Here is a 23444-nt window from a genome sequence, read left to right as displayed (position 1 = left end):
TTCCTTATATGTGCTGATTGGTCCCCAAGGAGGATTTTGAAATTTAGCAAGCTTCTGGCTGCTTATGTCCTAGATGATGAGGTACTGTTTAGAGGACATGGCGTTCGGATAGAAAGTGAACATTTTGATATCTCCAGGCATGGGCCAGCTCTCCCCAGCTTTTAACCCTGTTGTCACTCTTTTTGGAACTAGAGATGTACAGCTCTGGTGGATAAGTGAGGTTTTAGACTCTTTCCCTACTCAGACTATCCAGGTGGACCCTCAACTTTTACTTCTACTGAAGTCAAATCAAGAAGCTGCAAAATAGAGTTAGAGACACAGATGTACAGAACAGATATATGGACACCAAAGCGGGAGGGAGGGGTGGGCTGAATTGGGAGATTGGAACTGACATATTCACACTGTTGATGCTATGTATAAAATAGATAACTAAGGAGAACCTGCTGTATAGCTCAGGGAACCCTACTCAGATATACATGTATGTGTAGCTGACTCACTGTGCTGTACAGGAGAAATTAACACAACCTTGTAAAGCAGCTATTGTGCTAAATAGGGCTTCCCAGGAGGCGCTAGTGGTAAAGAGGCTGCCTGCCAATGAAGGAGACATAAGAGACATGGGTTCGATCCCTGGGTCAGGAAGATGCCCTGGAGAAGGACATGGCAACCCACTCCAGTATTCTTGCCTGGAGAATCCCATGGAGAGAGGAGCCTGGCAGGCTGCAGTCCACAGGGTCTCAAAGATTAGGACATGACTGCAGCATATATGTTGCTGATTCACTTTGCTGTACAGTTGATACTAAAACAACATTGTAAAGCAGCTATACCCTGATAAAAATTAATTTTAAAAAATCCAGCACATTATTCCTCCTTGAAGGAAACTCCAGCAAGGTAATGCTGGGTCAATTGTAATGGTAGGTAATGCTGGATTCTGAGTCTTGGAGTGAGACAGGCAGAACATTCTATGAGCTCTACCTTCAGGATGCTGCTGTTCATTAATTTGGAGACTATTTTGGCAGATTAAATAGGCAGACATTCAGGGTGGTGCAGAAGGATTTCTGTGGGCTAACTAGCCACTTACAGCTGATTTCAGAGACTCAGAGCTGCTCAAGAAGGGATGGTTCACCCCCTACGGACACTTAGAAATGTGAGGAGGAACTCAACCAGCAGTCCGTGGGCTGGGGCCAGGGTTGCCAAATACCCACAGTGAACAGTTGTTCCACCCCAAATGCCAGTGCCTTCCTAGCTTTGAAGTGAATTTTTTAAGTACTGGCACTTAAAGAAGGAAAACATCGTTGAACACATGAACAAAAGGGAAAGCTGGAGGTGACACAAATCACACTTTCATCAGCCCATTCTTGGTCTCAGAGTGGAAGATGTTCAAGGTCCAGACGCGTGATCCTGTGCCTGTGTGTCATTAACAGGGGACGTGATGCTAACAGCTTCTTCTGGCCTGAGACGGCTTAGCTGCCTGGCTCATCTTTCCTATCTCAGGAAGTACGAGAGGAGAAGAGTTGGTTCCAGAGTGATTTATATATATATATATTTTTTAAAAAATATTCTTTATTTTTATTTACTTATTTTTGGCTGTACTGGGTCTTCATTGCTGTGTGTGCATGGGCTTTCTCTAGTTGTAGCGAGTGGGGGCTACCCTTTAGTTGTGGTACACAGGCTTCTCATTGTGGTGGCTCCTCTCATTGTGGAGCACGGGCTCTAGGGCTTCAGAAGTTGCAAAGCATGGGTTCTGGATCATGGGCTCAGTAGCTCTGGCACACGGGCTTAGTTGCCCTGCAGCATGTGGGGGCTTTCTGGACCATGGATCGGACCTGTGTCCCTTGCAATGGCAGGCAGATTCTTAACCACTGGACCCAGTAGGGACTCCCCTTAGCCACTGCCCCCACCAAGAGATATTTTGATGAGATGGGTGCTGACCATCTCAGCAGCCCCACCTGGGCTTGGGTTCAGACCTCTCACGGGCTTGCCACTGACTCCTCCCACCCAAGGCCATTACACTAGAAGTGGGGCACGTATCTCTCATCAATGTTTTCTCCTAAAACTCCCAGAGAGGGAGAGAGTCTAACCACCATTGACTTTTCTGCTTTATCTTCCTTGGGGAGATAAGCTTAATACATCAGAACACTACCTTGGCCAGGGCCTGATGACCAAAGAAAAGTTAGTTTTTGATTTATGAGAGTACTCCCTATCTACACTTGGAACATTAGAAGGTAGATAATCCACCATGGATTGGGGGGAGGGGGGTACTCTCACACTCAGGCCACAACCTGCTTCACCTTTCTTTATCCCAGCGCCCAAGGTTAGATAGACATGAGGAGATCTTTAAGAAGCAGCCTCTGCACAGGTGCTTAGAAAACAGCTCTTGGAACTTACTTGCAAGTTAGGTAAACTGTGCGCATTAAAAGTGTTACTAAGGGGGCCATTGTGTGGTATTTTGAACTGTAGGGAACTATCCGCAGAAAATCTAAGGAGATGAAGAAAGGTCTGTGAATGAAGTGACAGTTTGCTCTTCTTTCACAGGAGAAAATTAACGGGGGAAGAGGTTTTGCTGTGTCTCAGAAAAGACCCTGATGCTGGGAAAGATTGAAGGGAGGAGGAGGAGGGGACAACAGGGTGAACTGGTTGGAGGGCATCACCGACTCAATGGACATGAGTTTGAGCAAGCTCCGAGAGATGGTGAAGGACAGGAAGCCTGATGTGCTGCAGTCCGTGTGGTCACAAAGTGGTGGACAAGACTGAGTGACTAAACAATAACATAGGTGGACATGAGGGCTACTGGGTGGCCTGCTGGAATCCACCTACCAGTGCGAGAGACATGGGTTCAATCCCTGGGTTGAGAGGATCCCCTGGGGAAGGAAATGGCAACCCATTCCAATACTCTTGCCTGGAGAATACCATGGACAGAGGAGCCTGGCAGGCTATATATTGTCCATGGGGTTGCAAAAGAGTTGGACATGACTTAGCGACTAAACAACACGGTGGACATGAAAGGGCCACCGTCTCAGCTCCCAAATGAGAAAGACAAACTGGGACCTTCCCTTTACACCGTTTTGTCAACGCTTTATGTACCTACCCCAGCCACCCACAACTAAGAGCAAGGACCAACCACTGTTTGCATTCCCAGAGGCTGGGCCATAGCAGGTGTACCTGATGTTTCCTGAATGAATGAATGAGGTTGCAGGACAAAAGTTCTCAAGCTTCAGCTGGCGTCTGAAGGGTTTGTCAAAGCACAGACAGCAGGGTACCACTCTGGAGTTTCTGGTTCTGTAGGACTGGGGTGGGCCTGAGAACATGAATTTCTAAAAGTACCCAGGTGACACAGATGCTGCTGGCCCAGGGACTGAACTTTGAGAACCATTGCTGTAGATGGTCAGAGAGAGCTCATTCTTGTTGGCATAATCAAAGCCTGCTATTGAAATAAGGAAACTGCAGAGGCATTGGTGGCTCAGAAAGAACCCTGGGCTTGGGGCCTCAGGTTGGAGCTTTGAGTCCTGGCTCTGCTGCCAGTGGACTGAGAGACTGTGGCAAGTTCCTAGAACAAACTCTGTGAGTTTCCTTCCTCATGGGACTAAGAGCTGCCTGACTCACCCCTCAGGCTTGTCAGGGGCATCAGATGAGAATGTACATGTGGAGGTGATCTGTAACTCAGAAATCAGATTAAATGGAAGTATTGTTATCATCGGAACAGACTTGATTAAGCTTGGGATTTATATGAGCCCTTATTGCCGTTTATGAGCTGAATTAAAACGTAAACTTGTAAAAGAATGACAAATGTGATGGGGAAATAGTGAAACACGTCAAGTAATTAAGGCAGGTTTCTAGACAGTTTGTAATGAGCACTTAATTGTACCTGTGTGCCCAGAAGGGCTCTAGAAATTCAGGTGTGTGTGTTAAGAGGGCACGTGGGAGGATTAAAAAGGAGACTCTTCCTCAGGAGTGGGATTGAGCAGGGCTTCGAGGAATGGTGAGGGCTTGGACTGATGAAGGGTAGAGAGAAGCAGGTAAGCAGAGGCATGGACAATGGACTCGTCCACCCTACACATTCAGTGCCTTTGGGGACAGCAGGCTATGAGGTTGTACAGAAGGTACAGCCAAGGTAAAAGCCTGCAAAGTCAGGAGGAGTAATTCACTCCTTGTGGGAGGAAGTAGATCTGAGATGATGAAAAAGAATACTTATTAAGCTTTGGAAGAACTGGGAGGCCTGTTGTGTTGGCACAGGCCTGGGGAGGTGAGAAGACCCCAGGGTGGCAGCCGTGGGGGACAGGGGTATATTGGAGTGCTCTGCAGAAGGAAGGGCTGGATCATTGGCAGGGGAGGGGGGGGCAACAGGATTGTCAAAGGTGGCTCAGGAGTGCCCAGTCTGGGCCACTGCGGGGATACTGAAGCAGAGACAGCAGCATGGGACAGGGGTCAGTTGTGTGGGGTCAGTTGTGTGAGTTCAGTCTGGTACTATGAGGAATGTCGAGGAGTTTGGTTTTGGATATTTGGATATTTTACTGTGAAGCCTCTAAGTGGAAATGCTATTCAAGCTACTGGAAAAACAGGCCTGAAGTCTGGGTGGCAAGTGAGGAGAGAGAACCTGTTCATTTGTATTGTGTGCTCATCTTGGCGATTTTGAGAAAAGCGTGACTCCTTGTGGCATAACCGACTGCACCCCTGGCATTTTTGTGCCTGGAGGTTTTCCTGCTGGGTCCTCTCTCAGGCCAGAGGAGGATCCCACCCACCTCTGTCACCTCTGCTTGCCCGCAGGGGATGCACTCACTTACCACAACGGATGGAAGTTTACAACCTTTGACCGAGACAACGACATCGCCCTCAGCAACTGTGCCCTGACGCATCACGGCGGCTGGTGGTACAAGAACTGCCACTTGGCCAACCCCAATGGCAGATACGGGGAGACCAAGCATAGCGAGGTAGGTGACAGGCGAACATCTTTTTTGTCCCAGTGAAAGTGTTAGTCACTCAGTTGTGTCCGACGCTTTGCAACCCCCGGGGACTGCAGCCCACCAGGCTCCTCTGTCCATGAAATTCTCCAGGCGAGAATACTGGAGTGGGTTGCTATTTCCTTCTCCAGGGGATCTTCCCAACCCAGGGATCGAACCCGCATCTCTTTCATCTCCTGCATTGGCAGGCAGGTTCTTCACCACTAGCTCCACCCATATTCTGTTCCCGGAGTGACACCCTCCAGCGGGTGTGCTGCCCCTCTCCTTCGGAGGCCAACAGTCAGAGCAGTAGGGCTCCTTCTCCAGGCTCCGTGGCCTTGGGGTCTAGGTCCTCTCTGCCCGTCTGCTGCAGCCCCCCGCTCTCTGCATTCCCACCAGTGCTGCGCCCTTCCTCGGTGCAGGGCAGGACTCAGGCCGCCCACTGCTTAACAGAGATGGTATGCATCTCTGCTTTAACATCATCCTGCTTTACAAATTCACATGTGGACACTCTCTTCGTCAGCTTGAACTGCTGCAAGAAAATAATAGAGACTGGGTTGCTTAAACAGCAGGCATTCATTTCTCATGGTTCTGGGGGATGTAAAGTCCACTTCCCAGCAGATTCAGTTTCTGGTGGGAGGCCTTTCTGGCTTGTGGATGGCCACCTTTACACTGCGTCCTCACACAGTAGAGGCAGAGAGCGAGCTCATGAGTGAGCTCTGGTCTGTCCTCTTCTCGGAAGAGCACTGATCCTACCACGGGTGACGTCATCTAACCCTAGTTACCTCCTGAAGGCTCCGCTTGCGAATACCATCACATTGGTGGTTAGGGCTTCAGTGTATACATTTTGAGGGGTTTGGAGGGGACACAAACATTTTATCTATAACAGACACATCAGAATTCTATCCAGTTGTTGAAAATTTTAAGTGTTAGTCACTCGGTTGTGTCTGACTCTTTGCAATCCCAGGTTCCTCTGTCCATGGAATCCTCCATGCAACAGTACTGGAGTGGGGTGCCATTCCCTTCTCCAGGGGATCTTCCTGACCCAGGAGTCAAACCCAGATCTCCTGCATTGCAGGTGGATTCTTTATCATCTGAGTCACCAGGGAAGTCCTTCTTCCAGTTAAACCAGAGCTATTTTTCTCTGTCCTTTGATTATGGGGAACACAGTTTTCTGTTTTAGGTAAGACCCATAGGGTCACTTAGAGTTGGAAACGACTGAAGTGACTTAGCATGCACACATCCTTGGATCCACTTCATCCTGCTGCTGCTGCTGCTGCTAAGTCGCGTCAGTCATGTCCGACTCTGTGCAACCCCATTAATGGCAGCCCACCAGGCTCCCCCGTCCCTGGGATTCTCCAGGCAAGAACAGTGGAGTGGGTTGCCATTTCCTTCTCCAATGTGTGAAAAGTCAAAGTGAAGTTGCTCAGTCATGTCTGACTCTTAGCGACCCCATGGACTGCAGCCTACCAGGCTCCTCCGTCCATGGGATTTTCCAGGCAAGAGTATTGGAGTGGGGTGCCATCGCCTTCTCCAAAACTTCATCCTAGAGCCACCCAAAGCCTGCTCAGAGCATTGTGCTAAACCAGTTTCTCCACTTCAGGAGTGTGAACACAGGCTCCTCACCCTTCCCTTGCTCGAAAACTTTCCTACCAGTGATTTCTCAGACTCTCATGCCCCGAGAACATCATCTTGACTCCTTGCCAGCAACTAGGCATCTCCTGCTTGCTCCCTCACAGCTTCTTGAAAATTGTATCTTTGTTCCTACTCATCATTGATCCATTCCACTTTATGAAATATCCCCTCCTTTGGTTTCTAATTTCCTACCCTGGATCTTGATCCTAGTCTTCAGGAAGCCACCTCTCCCCAGAACTCACCTTATACCAATATAACTGTAAATATTAATACATCTAAAGTCCAGGTACATTCTGATTCCGTTGGTCCTAACCACACAGTAGGGACTCCTCATCTTTATGTGATTTCTCAAAGGGAAGAAGAAGTTTGCACTTAGGGGAGCCAAGGAGGGTGGGCGCATGAATCCTGGAGGCTGCATGTGGACTGACTCAGGGAAGCTGTGATCAGAGATCAGATATTTGAAATGAGCAGCCAGCGTGCCCTAAACCATCCCCATATTTGCTAATAAAAGACATTCATCTGGTTAATGTGCTTTTCACAGTCTGCACAGCATTTAGCTTCTTGTTTATTATTTACCTCACAAATTAAAATACATAAAATTGGTCACTTGGGCTCTTTATTGGCCAGGTTGCAAGGTTATTAAGTGAATTAAATATTATTGTGCTCACCAGTCAAAAGTCATAACGCGAAATTTAGTTTTCAGCAGGCTATTCGTTACCCCAGAGCTAATATCTGTACACTGTAAATTGAAAATGATTTTACACAATTGGCCAATTAATATGTTTATTTTTGTCTTTAATTTTTTGTAAAGGAAAAGAGTGAAGCAAATCACTCTGAATTTAATCACTGCTGGCCAGGTTGACCCCGTGTTGTCTTTGCAGCTGCTCTGGCTTCACCCGCCTCCTGGGCTTACACCCCCATCCTCCAACCCCGGGGGCTTCCCAGTCCTCAGCCTGTCTAACTTCAGCTGCCCAGCAGAGGGCACACACTCCCAGATTCCTCTCTCACTTCCTTTATAAGTATCCCAGTCTCCTTTTCTGTCCCTTGTGCAGAGAGGCATGGGCTTCATAGGTGGCACAGTGGTCAAGAACCCACTTGCCAGTGCAGGAGGCTTGGGTTCGATCCCCGGGTTGGGAAGATCCCCTGGAGAAGGAGATGGCAAGGGAAATCCTGTGGAGAGAGGAGCCTGGTGGACTGCAGTCCATGGGGGTGTGAAAGCCTTGGACCCGACTGAGTGACTAAAGAACAAAGTAGAGAGGGCGTGGTTTCCCCAGTAGAGAAGCACTCTTTGGTGCCGTAACCCACTCCACTCTCCCAAGTGCCTCTTGATGTTGGCTTGTTTATTTCTTGGCTTATTTATTTATTTAACATAGGGAGTGAACTGGGAGCCGTGGAAGGGACATGAATTCTCCATTCCTTTTGTGGAGTTGAAGATCCGACCTCACGGCTACAGCGGGGAGCATGTCCTGGGCAGAAAGAAGCGAATGCTGGGAGAAAATTCAAGAACGTTCTGATGGCCCATTTGTCTACATACGGCACAAGAGGAGACCAGCCCGGGGTTGGGGCCATCTGTGTAAGCGTGGGGTGGGGTGGGTAGTGATGACTGGCTAATAGAAATTTGAAGAATGCTCGTAGCCCCTGGCTTCTGAGATGGCTGGATAACCTGCAGGACAAAGCATGTCACCAAGCTCTCAGTCATGCAGCTTACTTCCCTGTCACCTACCTTATCCATACAAAAGTAGCTGCACGGTGTGTATGGGAGAGACAGCACTGAAGCTGCAAGGTTTTCTGTTCTGTCTTCAGTAACAAGTATATGGGGTTAGGGGGAAAAAAAGTGAATCAATCTAGTACTTCACTAATTGGAAATCTCAAAATTGGTGTGTGTGTGTATATATATATGTATATACACACAGTTCTACTAATACAAATCTTCTGTCTAAAAAGAAGCACCAAAGAGGGGTTTCTCTTTGATGATAAGGGGCTGATAGTAGCCTGAAACTTACCTTCCATTACCACTGGATTTGGGGGGAAAAAGGCATAAATCTTCCCCCTTTTAAAAAATTGCTGATGTTATTCAAGGGACCTAGAAGAGACAAAGAGAGAGTCGAATTTTGCTAAGTTCTGACTGGTATCCGGCATGCTGGAAAACCCCAGCTCCCATATTACTGCTATTTTGAAGTGCCCCCTACCAGCCATCTGCGTAATCACTTTTGTAGATCTACATATGTTGTGAATAAATTCTCACTTATTTCAACCTTGAATAGTTTGACTCTCTTGGTAATTGGGTCCTCCCAAAGACTCTTCTTTGTCACTCCTTCATAACATCAAGTCCTCCGCCTCCCCTCCTCTCCCCTACTGCCTATTCTGTTGGACCCCTGGGTTTTCTGAAAGTGCTCAGTACCAGATGCTTATTGTCTGAATGGACACTTGGCAAGGTCAGATCCTTTTGTCTTATTTTCCTATCTCTCTGGAAGGTTTTTCTGTAGCAAAGTCAGTAACCATTGAAAAAAGTCAAATTCCTATTCAAGAAAAAAAATAAATAAACAACTGATTTTAAAAAATCTGCTGCTGTGTTATTTTCCCTACATAAGTGCACTTGAATTCTAAATTTAACCTAAGTGCAAGCAAAAGGTACAATTTGAGCATTATAATGGAATTTGGTTGGCCGTGACCTCTTACTGTTGTGATGGTAAATAATGGTATTTGGAACCAGGAGAAGTGAGTGAGTGAGGAGGAAGACAAATGCCCTACAGGCTGCAATCCTCCTTCAGGATTGGGAGTCCTTTATTACCTCGGGTTCTCCAGGTTTTAACCTCTGGCCAAATGCCAAGCCATACTTTTGGAATAGTGTTTGTCAGCCTTTAAAATGTTCAGCATCCCCTTGGCTCCTTTTACACACGCACTGAGCAATGCCCTGGCAACTGCTCAGTCTGATAAAGGGCAGTCCGGATGAAGTACTCTGTAGGTGTTGGGGCTGGTAGTTTAAAAACAAGCTTGCACCTTGTTCATTGATTCAAGGAGACTTTAAGGCTCTGCCTGCTCACCAGGCAGTGTGAGGTGAGCTCACAGAGCTGAGCGAGCCAGTTCTTGCCCTGCTGGAGTGTGTGTGCTGTCCTGCATTCATGCCTTCATTCATTCAACAAATACTGATTAGGCCCTATTACATGCTGGTCTCCTCTAAGTCCTACTGCTCTAGAAGTGAGCCAAGCACGAGATTCCTGTCCTTGTGCTGACATTCTATCGGTGGAGGCTGATAATTAATAGACAACAGATATCTATACAATTTCCAGAAGTGATAAGTGCCATGAGAGAAAATTATAGTAGGATCAAGAGATGGAGGTGGAGATTGGTGGCAGTACTGAGGGACTCCATAAGCCTCTCTGAGGAGCAGTTATTTGTAGAAACCATCTAGATGTCTTTAGTCTTGATCCAGCTTGCTTAGGGCCAGAGCAGGAGCTAATTTCCTTGTCAGTTTTAAAGGTACCTTTGTGCAGCCTTTCAGTCTCGAGACCTCTCATCTCCTGTTTGCAGGTAGAGTCTCCACCTTGCTGACACAGGAGCCCTGTGAGCACCCCAGCGGGCGCAGCCTTTTTAGAAAAGGAAAGCCACCTTTGTAAAGTGGATCAAACCCCGGGATGATTCAGAGTTGGGGGGTGGAGTGCTTGGTGGGTGGTCTTCCTAAATTGAATCAGGCTTCTCAGATGTGCCTAGGGAAGACGACTGCTGTGCCCCAGCCCTTCTGACTCTGCAGGTCTGGGCTGGGGCTGCTGATGCACAGGTGACTGCTGTCTTAGTAGCTCTGGCGAAGGGGACCACTCGCTGATGGGCTGTTTGCTCAGGAGGTGTCTGACATGGTAGCCAGAGAACTTGTGGGAAACTGGAGTGGTTTCTTGCATTCTTTCACCTGTAGGGTTCTTGCTGCCCTGAAAGGACAGGGCAGAGAAAACCTCAGTTGACTCCTCAAGGATTCCGCTGGGGCAGAGAAGGAAGTCGGTGGGGGTAGGGGCAGGGAGCTCATTTTCAAAGGATGTTTGCCTGATGGAGGAGAACATTTCAGACCTAAACCTCTGTGCCTAACCTCATTTTAACGTGACCAGCTCCGGGAGCTCCTGCTCTGGCAGCTGAATATAGGCCCCAGAATCGATTTCTGGGTAGACCTGTGTTTCCGAGGGCCAGATACTTTTCTTAGAGTCAGATTACGAGCCATCAGCGTTTTGAAGCTTCAGAGACAATTCCTACTGGTTAGGACAAACCAAATAAAATAATCCTAAAGGAAATGAACCCTGAATATTCATTGGAAGGACTGATGCTGACGCTGAAACTGTAATACTTTGGCCATTTGAGGCGAAGAGCTGACTCATTGGAAAAGACCCTGATGCTGGGCAAAATGGAAAGCAAGAGAAGGGGGTGACAGGGGATGAATGGTTGGATGGCATCATCGACTCAGGGGACATGATTTTGAGCAAACTCAGGGAGAGCTAGTGCAGGACAGGGAGCCTGGCATGCTGCAGTCCATGGGGTCACAGAGTTGGACACGACTGAGCGACTGAAGAACAGCAAGAAACAAAAGCTGTCATAGAAGGGACATGTGGCGTAGCCAGGCACTAGGGTAAAAGTGAGGACAGAGTATCACAAACAGTTGATAAAGTCTCCTGAGTGGTTTCCTGTTCCATGGGAGATGCTAGCCAAGCCTGAGTGATAAGCAGAACACAGCCCCTGCCCTCAGTGTGGTGGAGACAGCTGTGGGGGCGCCCAGTGGGCACCGTGATGGAGAGAGAGCTGTGAGCAGAGTGGAGTGCCCCAGAAAGTGTTGCCGCTGTGCTGTCAGCATCACGTCTGGAAGAACAAATCTGGATTCGCCAGGGACAGGCGAAAGGCTGGGGGCAGGCAGGGCACCTTGGGATGAGGTTACCTAATGGCAAAAATGAGAATGGATGGAGTGTGGTGTGTTTCAGGGAGGAAGATGGTTTCTTGGTGGGGAGCCATGCTGGAGAGACAGGTAGGAACTCATCTCAGCCATGTGAGCACGGTGGTCTCAGCTGGCACCGTAGTCCCAGCTGTCACTGATCATCAGAATCAGCTGGAGCTGTCACGTAACCAGACCCTACTTCACCCCCAGAGATGCTGCTTCTATGGGTCTCAGCTGAGTCCTGTGCAGCTGTGCTTTCTAAAGCTTCAGGGGCTTCTGACATACAACGGGCTGAGAACCACAGCTAAGATGAAAAAGTTTGGGAGGGGCAGTGGAGAACACTGAGGGTGTTTAAACCTTGGACTGACACTTGAAGTGAGACTTATATTTTGGGAACATCGGTCTGGTGACAGCATAGAGAATGGAAGGAGGCATGGAAGTAAGTTGGGGACATTGGGGAAGTTTGGGGGAGTTGGAGAATGGAAGGAAGCGTGGAAGGAAGTAGAGATTCACAGACAGTGAAGGGTTACTGCAATAGGCAATGGGTATGGGCTTGAGTGAACTCCGGGAGTTGGTGCTGGACAGGGAGGCCTGGCATGCTGCAATTCATGGGGTCACAAAGAGTCGGACACGACTAAGCAACTGAATTGAAGGGCTTCCCGGGGGGCTCAGTGGTAAAGAATCCGCCTGCAACTCAGCAGATAAAAGAGATGCAGGTCCGATCCCTGGGTTGAGAAGATCCCCTGGAAAAGGGCATGGCAACCCCCTCCAGAGTTCTTGCCTGGAGAATCCCCGTGGACAGAGGAGCCTGGAGGGTTATAGTCCACGGAGTCGCAAAGAGTCGGAGGTGACTGAAGCGACTAAGCAGGCAGGCACTGACTTCTTTGGCCTGAGGCAGAAATGGTGGGAACCAGCAGAGCACGGATCAGTACTGTTAATAGAAGGAAGGGGTAGCAGGACTTGGGGGGGATGGGTGGTAAAGGAGGGGAGGGCTCCTTTCATGGCAGAGTTTAAAACTGGTTGTTCTTGACAGTAGCTTCTTCTGGGAAGAGGGTCCCAACATTTACGTTTGCCACATGGTGTCCAGAGTTCTGCTTTGGGGAATTTCCTGGCGGTCCAGTGGTTAGGGCTCTGCGCTTCACTGCTGAGGACCTGGGTTCAATCCTTGGTTGATTCCACAAGCCGTGTGACCAAAAAAAAAAAAAAAAAAAAATCTGCTTTTTAACTTGGAATTCTCGGGCACTCAAGGATCATTAAAGCCAGAAAACGCTGAAGGAGCCAGGGAGAAAGAAAGAAAAAAAAATGACCCAAGGTATTATGATCAAAGGGATGCCCTGAAGGAAAAGACCAGGTGTGTTGTTTAAGGAGAGGGAGGCTGTGGTCGGGTTGGAGTGTCCCGAGTGGGGCTACAGCATGGGAGTGGAAAAGCAAGTATAAATAATGAAATGCTCTCGGCGAAACGTAGCCATTTACAGGAGAAAGTCTTCCGCTAAAAATATTTCCAAGTCATACCCTTAAGCCCTTCACCCGGGCAGCGGAGAGGATCGGGAGGTTTCTGTCAATAAAGAGTGCAGATCAATCAATACGTTTGGAGCCCGCGGCCCGGCTCAGGGGCGCGCTGTTCCCGGCCAGGCCAGCAGATGGCAGTGTGGTCCTACCGGGAACCTCTAGCCTCAAAGCTCCTTTCCTCTCCTACAGCGAGGGAAGTTCTGCGGGTCCCGACGTTTCTTCCTTCCCAGGTAAATTAATCTGGAGAGTCAGCCTGTGGGGTACGACTCACCATCCAGCATCGCTTGGTGGTTGCACAGGTAGTGTTGCCGCGCAAAACAGGTAATTGAGACACTGTAATCCACTGCCACCCCCTTTTTCATCTCAGCCGCTGTTCTCAGCCCCAGTTGCATGTTAGAAGCCCCTGGAGCCTTTTGAAGAGATTGCCTGGTGAGCTGGGGACTGTCTCCCCTAACCTGGTCTACTGGGCTGGTGGTCCGGCAAGGGGATGGGGGGCGCCGCTGGAAGGGGTTTTCCTAAAGCGCAGCTGAATCCACTTCCCAATAGGCCTTGTGTTCCTTTCTACGGGGGAAATGGGAAATGGGTTGAGATCTGATTCCATTGGTATACAAAGGAGTTAGGTTCTCAGGTTAGCCCAGAAAAGCCTGTTCATTCTATAATACAGATTGCAGTGCACTTTTAATGACCGAAGTAGAAAACAAAGGTATTGTAGTATTGCAATTTAAAAAGGAAAAAAAAAAAAAAAGGAATGAAACAATTACTTATTTTGGCAAGTGAAGAAAATTAGGTTTGATGAGAGAAGGATAAGGAGGCCAATGAGGCTGGCTGTGTGTTCTGTGCTGGTCTCAACCTATCAATAACCAATGTTTTGGTTGGACTGGCTTTTCTGATTCTTATCTTAAGACACCCTTTAGCAATAACTATTAGGAAACTTTGAAAAAAATAAAGGTTTGTTTCTTACAAGGCCTGGCAATTACACTACCTACCTGGGGCTGCATAGCAAGGTTGTTGGGGAGAGAGAAAACAGCTCAAGAGAGTGAGCTTAGGGTTCTGCTTTTATTGGGGTCCATGGTGGGGGCCTAGGATTTTGAGGGATCAGTCTTTCCTGGTGAATTTAAAGTGCAGGTAAAGAAAAAAAAAATCAAGTGGCCCAAATAGTCAATTACTGAAATCACCCAGGATCTCTAAAACAAAGGAGCCACAGTGGGGGGAGGCGGCCCAGGTCTTCGTCTAGCTGTGTGTGTTTGCAGTGTGTTTATCCTGCATAGTGGTCTTTGAAGTGGGTGCTTCTGCAATCCAAGCTTAAGTCAGGCACTTGGATGGCTCACACTGCACGGTGGACCACCTGAAGGAGACATTACAGAATGTCTAAAGACTTGTGGGCAGAGCCCTTTATTGGAGTTGTTATTGGAGTTTTTGACCTATAGGAGGTGCTGTTGCTAGTTAACAGTCTCAGGAGCCCAGATCAGTGGACTGGATCGCATTGCCCTGTGTGCCCCAGGGGCCCTAGGGCAGGAGTCTGAGGGTTTTGGTTTCCAATCGAGGTTTGGGCAAGTTGCTCACTTTGTCTGGGTCTCACTTTCATCTTTTATAAAAATGGGAATTTATTCACAACGTCAGTTGCTGCAAAAGTCACATGAGGTAATGGACGTGCCTTTATGAGGTAGAAAGCACTCTGGTAGGATAGAGGCCTTGCATCTTCAGTTTCCATAATTTCACTCAAAGTTTTGGGATTTTTTTTTTTTTTTATGATAAAGGTGTGTGCCAAGTTGCTTCAGTTGTGTCTGACTATTTGCAACCCTATGAACTGTAGTGTCAGGCTCCTCTGTTCATGGGATTCTCCAGGCAAGAATGCTGGAGTGGGTTGCCGTTTCCTCGTCCAGAGGATCTTCCTGACCCAGGATCGAACTTGCATCTCTCTTGTCTTCTGCATTGGCAGGCGGGTTCTTTTATAAAGGTGTATCTCTAGCCAACACTAAGGTATATTTGCTATGAATAGGCACCAATAGGATTATTATGGCTTGCTCACAGATGGAAGAAAGATAGAGGGCAGAGTGAGAAAGAAACGTTAAGTAAAAGAAAAGAAAAGGAGAATCTGTCTACATTTCACAAAAGGTTTCCTTGGGGATGTTATGAATTGAGGTGTTAGCAGATGAAGCCTGGGGGTATGCACACCCCCAGAGCAGCATTTCCCAAATGGTGTTCCTTGGAACTCTCGCTCCTCCAGATGTGCTAAAAGATGAGGTTTCATCAGTCACACCCATTTCTTTATTCCAGTACCCATTAGAACTTTTAATATGATACTTGCAGATTTCAAGAAAGAGGGGGAAAAACATGGTATGTAGCACTTTGAAAACTTGTTTGACTATAGGATGATTTTGGTTTCTGAATATCTAGATAATCTTTCTCAAGGTATGGTTCAGAGACCACTGTCATCTACCTAGTGTGCTTGTTAGAAGAGCAGGTTGTCTGGTCCGGTCCAAGATATAATAAATCCAGCGGAAGGGCAAAGAGGAAGTTGGGATCTGCACTTGTAAAAAACAAACAAACAAACAAACAAACAAAAAAAAACCCCACAAGTGATTCTTTTTCTTTTTTCCCTTAATCAGTGCATTTATGTAGCGTCTAGTATGCACTAAGGCTCCATGCTAGGTATTGGAGATACATGGTGAGTAAGTTACAATTCTGGCCTCATAAAGACTAACTCTAATATAGGTGAGAATGGAATGGAGAGCTGGGGATGCAGGAAGAGTGTAGTCTGATCTTGTGATGGGGAAGACTTGAGTGGTTAGGGAAGCTTTCCTAGGCAGTGAGGTAAAGTCTGGAAGACTTCACAGAAATGTTTGTAACAGCAATTAAGATTGTGAAAATCCCTTATTTAGCAAATGAGTGTGACATCGTGATTGTCCCATGAAACCCAGTGAATTTTTAGCACATTTCATCTGAGGATCAGCGACATAGCTGGACTGATGTTCTAAGAGAAGCACTGCTGCTGCTGCTGCTAAGTTGCTTCAGTCGTGTCCGGCTCTATGCAACCCCAGAGACGGCAGCCCACCAGCCAGAGAAGCACTGTTGTAAGGTGAAAAACACATTGCCACAAACTCTCTCCTGATCTGGCCACCAGGGGCGCTGACACCCTAGGGTGGCTTAGTTGTGGGCAGAGGGGCTTGATGCAAGGAAGAATAGGTACTTAAGAAGTTCACTTGTCACATCCTATAAATTGGGAGCCCTTAATTCAAGGAGTATTGATAGCACTGTAAGCAGTGCAGTCTGTGGTGAAATGAGGGAACTTATTACACCAACAGGCACAGAAAATGTCCATTATTTTCAATTCCTATCTCCTTTGACCTGTCTGCACTATTTGATTCCATGGACTCTGGCTTTCTTCTGGAACGTCTCTTTTCCTTTGACTTCTAGGACACAAGTCTCTCATAATCTTCCTTCTGTCCTTAATAATAAGGGACATTTACTGAGCGCTTACAATAAGCTAACCTCTGCGCTAAACGGTTTGTATGCATTATCTCATTTAATCCTTTCACCCCTCTGATATAGATACTGACTGGCATTAATTCTACTCAGAGATTAAGTCTGGCATGTACATTACACAACTGTGGGAGCTGGAGTTAGCCTTGGAATCAGGACAACCCAGTCCTTGCCTCCCACACTGACGGTGGTCCTCGCCAGGCTAAGCCTTCAGGTTTTAGGTGATGCAAACAGGACCCTCTTTTTCCTGTTTCCTCCTCTGCAGCTAGCTCTCTTCTGGGTGACAGCTTCAGGATGACCCCTGCCCCCTACCTGACTGGACATGAGCTTTGAAACTTCCCTCTTAGAAAGCAGTGACCAGCTGTACTAGAATGGTCTCTTGTCTTGTCTGTTCCCACAGGCAGGCTGTGAGCCCCTCCAAATGCCTTTATATTGTGGCTACCTGGTGTGCTTGGCACATACTAGAGTCAAAAATGTAAATGGAACAAATAGCCTCCAGAGGGAGTTATTAATAGATAGTTGCATACATAGCCCTTCCTGAATGAAAATGTCACAGGTATTTCAAAACATGCCTTTGAACCTCTGGCAGAGACTGCAAGTGGTGATAAAGGCATTCTTCTTTTCAGTTTTGTAGTCCCATGACTTTGAATTTAGGAATTGTACTAAGGGCAGAGGGCAAGGGGCCAGTGGAGAGCGTTCTGGTGAGCTGAGAATGCTCACAGCGTTGTGCACGTCCATTCATATCCCAAACATCAGGGCTGAGCTGGTGGTATTGAACTCTGGCAAACACCCAGGTGTGCAGCAGCTCCGCCTCCCCCAGATGCAGTCTGGACAACATTCCCTCCATAAGGGTGGGAAGTTTTGAAAGTCCTGGAGGAAAGAACAGAGAGCTGAGTGAAAGGTCTCTGTCCTCAATTGCTCGTAGAATATGTGTGATGGGGAAGGAAACCCAGGAATAGACTGCAACTAGAGGAATATCTTCCCTGGTGGCTCAGATGGTAAAGAATCTACCTGTAATGTGGGAGACCTGGGTTTGATCCCTGGGTCGGGAAGATCCCCTGGAGAAGGGGATGGCTCCCCACTCCAGTATTCTTGCCTGTAAAATCCCATGATTTTAAAATCACAAAGAGTTGGACACGACTGAGCGACTGAACAACAACAAAGTCCCATGGACAGAGGAGCCTGGCAGGCTGTAGTCCATGGGCCACAAAGAGCTGGATGTGACCGAGTGACTAACACTTTCACTTTTCATAGGGATACCAGCCTGCCGTGGGGAAGGTGAAGTGCAGGCCCTCCCTGGCCCTTGAAGTGCAGTTAGCCTGGTGTTTTGCCAGTGTGTCTGACTGCTCCCCCTACTAGCTTTTAGGCCCACGTTCTCCAGGATGGTGGCCACCAGCTGTGGGCAGCTGTTGAGCAACTGAAATGTGGCTGATGTAAGTCAGCTACTGGACCTCTAGCTTTCTTTAACTTTAATTAATTTAAATAGCTGTACACCACTCAAGGTACTATATTGCGCAGGGAGTGGACATTTCCATCATTCCTAGTTCTGTTGGACAGCGTTGCTCTCGATGGTTTTTGCTCTAATGATGGCTTAGCATCATCAAGGGAGGAATCAGGAACATTTAACTCATTACATTTTAAAAAATGTTAATCACATCGTATGCATTAATTTTTTGTTGCACCGGGTCTTCGTAGCTGCACACCAGCTTCCTCTAGTTATGGAGAGCAAGGGCTACCCTAGCTGCAGTGCACAGTCTTCTCATTGTGGTGGCTTCTCTTGCTGTGGAGCATGGGCTCTAGGCCTGTGGGCTTCAGTAGCTGTAGTACACGGGCTCAGGAGTTGGGGCACACAGGCTTCACTAGTTATGCTGCATGGTCTTACTTGCTTCTTGGCATGTGGAATCTTCCTGGACCAGGGATCGAACCTGTGTCCCTTGCATTGGCAGGTGGATTCTTATCCACTGTACCACCAGGGAAGTCCTCATTGCATTTCTTAACCAATGCAAGGCTACGGCCAACTAGAAAAAAAGATACACATTTATTCATTCATACACATGTCTGTCTATCTCTTTATGTATAAAGTCTACCTACTCTGATCTATTTATCTGTCTGTAGATACTTACCTATCTATCTCCCTTGCTGCTACTATAGAGACTTTTGATCTCTCTTCTCAGCACCAGATTTAACTCAGGAGTCTATTTTTACTTAGTTTTTGCTATTTTCCCCCTTTTTCTTTAAGAGGACATTGATTGACCTCATCAATGGGAATGTTCTCTAAGTGTTGCCAAGGAACATGAGTATGTTTTTCTGCATCTGGCATCTCTGAGGGTGCCTACTCTCCAAGGTGTCTGCTCTGCAGACAGTGGGGTGTGAGTTCACCCCTGGTCCTCGGACCTCTGACTCTGCTGGTAGGGGGAAGATAGTGCCTGGGGATGGCTGGGCCTTTGGTGTCCCAGAGGGAGTCGCCCCATCCATCATTCTGGGTGAACTCTGGGAGAAGGTAGTCCCAAATGTCAAGAAAATAACTAACTGATTTACATAGTAAGGAGGTTACACATGGCTTTTTAGTTTCAAAGTATTTTATTTAAATAAATTTTTTTCCAGAAAAATTTTACATTTAAATTTTAAATTTAAATTTTCCAGAAAAAAAAAGACTGACAAATGCTATATAATGTGGACCATTTATATTATTCTTGAAAAGGTGACTGCCCTTTCTCTATATCTTCCCCTCCTCCTGCCGCCCCCCAAAAAACCCAAAGCGAATCCATTGAGCAGTTGGGAGAAAGACCTCTTCTGATTGTTCAGAAGTCCTGGGCCTGGGGACTCCTCCCTAAGCTTGGGCTAGTCTAGGAGGCCTCCTCTTTGCCATCCCTTTTGTCCTCTGTTAGCCTAACCCCCCTCTCCCCACCACAAGATGGGCCAGGCAAGCTCCAGTCCTGGGACCCCTGGCTGTCAGTGGTAGTTCTGGTACAGAGGGTGGGAAGGAGAAGTGAAGATGGAGAGGGATGGAGCCAGGGTGGTGCCTAGAGACAGAGAGAGGGGAATGGGAGAAGAAAACGGGGGAGAGGAGGATGACAATGAAGTGGGAAGAAAAGGCAGTGGACTCCAATAATTGCTTTTTGCTTCTTTGATACATGCACTTATTCAGCAAAGTCTGAGGGCCTCTCACTCACTGGGCACTGTTCTGGGTGCTCCAGTGAAGGTTGTTGAGGAGGCTGGATGGGATAAGAGAGAAGCCTCTTTCAAGCATTTGGCTCTCCAAACCTGGGTTATGGAAGCAACCGAGAAGCATGTTTCTGGGTGTTCACACCTGGAGGTGGAGCAGATACATTCAGATAGAAGATGGTGAGGCATGGCATCTGGAGATAGAGGCCTTGTCGTGGGTGATGACGACGGACTGCTGTCTTAATTCAGACTAGCAGCTGGTTGCCATGGCAACTATGGTACTTCTTTGGTTCCGTGATCCCGGAGATCAGCTCTCCTAGATTGCATCTGACACCAGATTGTATCTGACACCAGTCTCAGCCGTCAGCATCTACATCTCCCCGAAGTCATCCATTTGAGGAGGGGCTGAGAGTTGGAGACAGAATAAGCAACTCAGCCTGCTGGGCGGTGGGAGGTATGGGGAGATGAGCAGTTATTCCGGGAGGTGAAGGGGATGGCCAGATGCTCCAGGACAAGGGGACAGAGCATCAGAGGGTGCTTCTTTCGCTGGTCAAAGAGGTTTATGCCTGAGGGGCCTGAGTGCCTGGGGTATTTAGGCCCACTAAGGGCAAGAAGGGGGAACAGGGCTGGTTTTAAAATAAAAGCAGGCCTGCAATATGCTTCACAGGGTGTTCCGTTAGAAGATCTTGGTACAGCAGTTGCCAGTAGGCACCTCGCCTCCTCAGGACTAGACCTGGACTTTACCTGAAAGGCGGGTGACTACCAGCTGCCCCAAGTGAGCAAACAGAGGACATTTTCCATGAAACAATGTTAGAGAATTTAGCTTTTGCTTCTATAAATATCATAGCTTAGCTACATTATTAGTGAAATTGCAATTTCACCATCATTTAGAACAGCTTCAGTCAGAAAATATTTCAAGAGAGCTACCCTGCAGATGTGCAAATGAACTCTGAGAAAACAACCTGCTCCCACGTGGGGAATTATCCATCTTTGTGCTGTGGTCATGAGACAATCTAAATACCACCCAGTTCACCCTGTGAGTGGATTAATTCAGCCTCCCAAACTCAGCCCAGAATGTAGGGAGACACTCTGCTCAACTAATCGCGGAGCCAGCTTACATGTCCTTATGGATCTCAGGGCACACTTGTCAACCCAAACCTTGGCCCTGCGTGCATCCTCCTCCTTCAGAATTCAATACCCAACTTCCACCTGTTGCAGCAATTAATGGGCTCACTTGGAAGAGAAGGTCACTTGGGGACTTGGTGAGGTATTACAAGTTTACCCTTAATAGCATCACATATCTGACAGCATCCACAGACAGTTGTGAGTACCGACTGTGTGCAAGGCACTAGCCTGAGCTTCAAGATAAATATTAATAAATCTCTATATAGCTTCATCCTACTTTCATTTAAACTCTGTAACTTCTGCACCCTGTCTGCAACATGCCTTGCCTCCATGATAACTTTATGTAATTGTTTCCAGTGTGCCTTCTGTGAGACTGTACCAGTGATTGTCTTAATTCCTTCCCCACTGAAAACCTTTGGGTTCATAGGAGATCCCTTGCTCAGGGGTAGCATCCTGTTTCCATCTGTGAAACATACATTGCACAGGTACACAATGGCAGTCCACTGAAGTGGATGGCATAAAACTGGCCATGAAGATGGCCAGAAGCCATTTGTTCTTGCTTGGAGGAGGGAGGCTTGCTGGGGGTAGCATCTCAAAGAGAAGTGTTGGATACCATTAAACACCCATCAGTGGTGATGAGTTGTAAGATTATAGCTTTTGATTTTTCAACTTTTTCTCCCAGGTGAGAGGCCAGAAGCACAAGAACTTGGTGTGTCTTTATCAATATATAGGAATGGGGGGATACCAGATGGCTGGAATGTCCAGATATGAAGATTTCCGGTAAAAGGCTATGTAGGGACAGGAACAGGAGAGCATTCATCTCTAATCTGAGTGGTGTATGGCATTGATAGCACATAGGCTTCTCTTGTTATATAATTGTGCATGTGGGCCTGGATCTGCCAGGCCTTCCTGTGAGATGTTTTTCCAAGAGCAGACAATGAACTGTCTCGTTTAGGGCCTTGCTCAAAGTAGACATTCAGTGACCATTTGATGAACAGAATATACTTGCCTGGGTACCTGTGGTGTTGTGCATGTGTGCATTTGGGAGATATGTCAAGAAGTATGGGTAAATGTTCCTTGTGCTTTTGCATACGGAATGTGCCAGAGATGGGTGGAAGGCATGCCTGAGTCTGCAGTAAAGAGCATTGCTATTGGACACATAGATGCTGAGAAAGCGCCCAAGACTTGTCCACATACTCCCCGGGAAGGCCTGCCCTGGGGGACACTCGGTCTGAGGTTTGCTCCTTGGTTGGGTAGTTCCTCTGTGAACATGAGCTCATCACTGCAGGGATTTCTGCTCCCCACGTTGGGTGTGGTTGGAAGGCAGCTGAGCTCCCAAGGCAGGACACCTCTGCCCCCTGCCTAGCTAGACAGGCAGGGATGGCCTCTTTTCCATCTGGAGAAGCTTGGGCTGGGCAGAGATCCAGAGGTCTTCTTCAGCCGCCTTCTTCTTCTTCTTCTTCTTCTTCTTCCCCTTGTTTTGCTCCGGCTGTCGGCCATTTTCACCTGGCCGGTTCCAGCAGCAGTGGCAGCAGATGAAGAGGAAGGTGATGATCACCAGGAGGGGCAGCCCCAGGAGGATGCCGAGACAGATGCTGTTGAAGAGGCCCTCCTGGTGTTTGGTGGAGATGATGTCCCAGATGGCACTGAAGAACATGCTGATTTTCTCCATGGTGCGTGGCTAGCCTGGGCCAGAGGAGCCCCTTAGCCCACCCGCAAGGGCAGGACACGAGAGGATGCAGGCTTGCCCGCTTGGAACTTAGCTCTCTTCCAGCTCTGGGTTTGGGCAGGCCACAGATAGCACCTAAAGAGAGAACAGTGGATCATTTAAGAGAGACGCCGTGGGGATGGTCTATAATTTTTAATAACATCTTTGATTTTAGGCTCAGGAAATGGGAGGAAATCAAAGAGTTCCAGAGTTCACTGAAATTGTATTGAGACTCAATAAACAAGATAAATGCATGCATTTAGTCAGTTATGTATTAACTAATTCTTGCTATGTACACACTATTCGGGGCTTAGGATATGACAGTTAATAACATGTCAGACCTGGCACATAGGCAGTGCTCCACGATGGTTAGATAAATCAGTGTGTGCATCCCACAGTGTTCTGGTTACAGGGTTGGTTCTCTGGACCCTCTACAGGAGTAGTTCTCCACCTTTCTTCATTTCAGCCTATCTGGTAAATGATGAACACATACTCCCCATAGGACAGCTCCATATCCGACCTTCCATGAACACAATTTGTCATTTTTAACACTAATGAAAGCTTAAGCACAAGATAGAATGTCCAAGTCTTGCTGGCTGTCGTGGGGGCCCTGGACCTCCCCAGGCTAAGAGGTCATCAGTCCTCATCCTGTTTCACTCCTGCTTTTCTCACGATCCCTTCATGCTTTCTTCCTGGCCCCGTGTCTCCTCCCTCCTTACATTCCACTTTCAGACCTGGCAAGGACTCCTCATGCTGTGGGTGAGAAACCAGGTCTTTCTGTTTCTACCTTTCTCTCCCTCATTACCCTTGTCCCTCTGTCCCCCAACCAAATATTCCCAAGTCTCCTTCCCTGCCTGTTCCTCTCTTTGCAGTGAAAAGAGTTTTGCAGGCTGATCAGTGATGGTGCCTGGAAACTGGGAGGGGGTCCCTGGCTGCCTCCCTCCTCCTATCCTGAGCCCAAGCTTGCAGCTGGGCA

At 47.7% G+C, this 23444-nt stretch overlaps 2 protein-coding genes across 8 annotated transcripts in view; one reads left to right on the top strand and one right to left on the bottom strand.

Annotated features, from left to right (window-relative positions):
• TNN (tenascin N) overlaps positions 1 to 8294 on the top strand; it is a 72755-nt gene extending 64461 nt beyond the window's left edge. For all 6 annotated transcript variants that reach the window (XM_040263932.1, XM_040263930.1, XM_040263929.1 and 3 more), the window contains 2 exons: positions 4762 to 4925; positions 7943 to 8294. In XM_040263932.1, coding sequence (XP_040119866.1) covers positions 4762 to 4925; positions 7943 to 8083 — 305 coding nt within the window. In that variant the 3' untranslated portion in view covers positions 8084 to 8294. The remainder of the gene's footprint in view (positions 1 to 4761; positions 4926 to 7942) is intronic.
• A 10798-nt stretch (positions 8295 to 19092) lies between these two features.
• Positions 19093 to 23444, bottom strand: part of KIAA0040 (KIAA0040 ortholog) — a 40874-nt gene continuing 36522 nt past the window's right edge. For both annotated transcript variants that reach the window (XM_040263924.1, XM_040263926.1), the window contains exon 3: positions 19093 to 22564. In XM_040263924.1, coding sequence (XP_040119858.1) covers positions 22127 to 22432 — 306 coding nt within the window. In that variant the 5' untranslated portion in view covers positions 22433 to 22564 and the 3' untranslated portion in view covers positions 19093 to 22126. The remainder of the gene's footprint in view (positions 22565 to 23444) is intronic.

The sequence above is a fragment of the Oryx dammah genome, unplaced genomic scaffold, assembly GCF_014754425.2.
Source record: "Oryx dammah isolate SB20612 unplaced genomic scaffold, SCBI_Odam_1.1 HiC_scaffold_21, whole genome shotgun sequence".
Classification (NCBI taxonomy): domain Eukaryota; kingdom Metazoa; phylum Chordata; class Mammalia; order Artiodactyla; family Bovidae; genus Oryx; species Oryx dammah.
The sequence above is the reverse complement of the archived record's forward strand: the minus strand, read 5'-3'. Positions and strand labels throughout refer to the sequence as shown.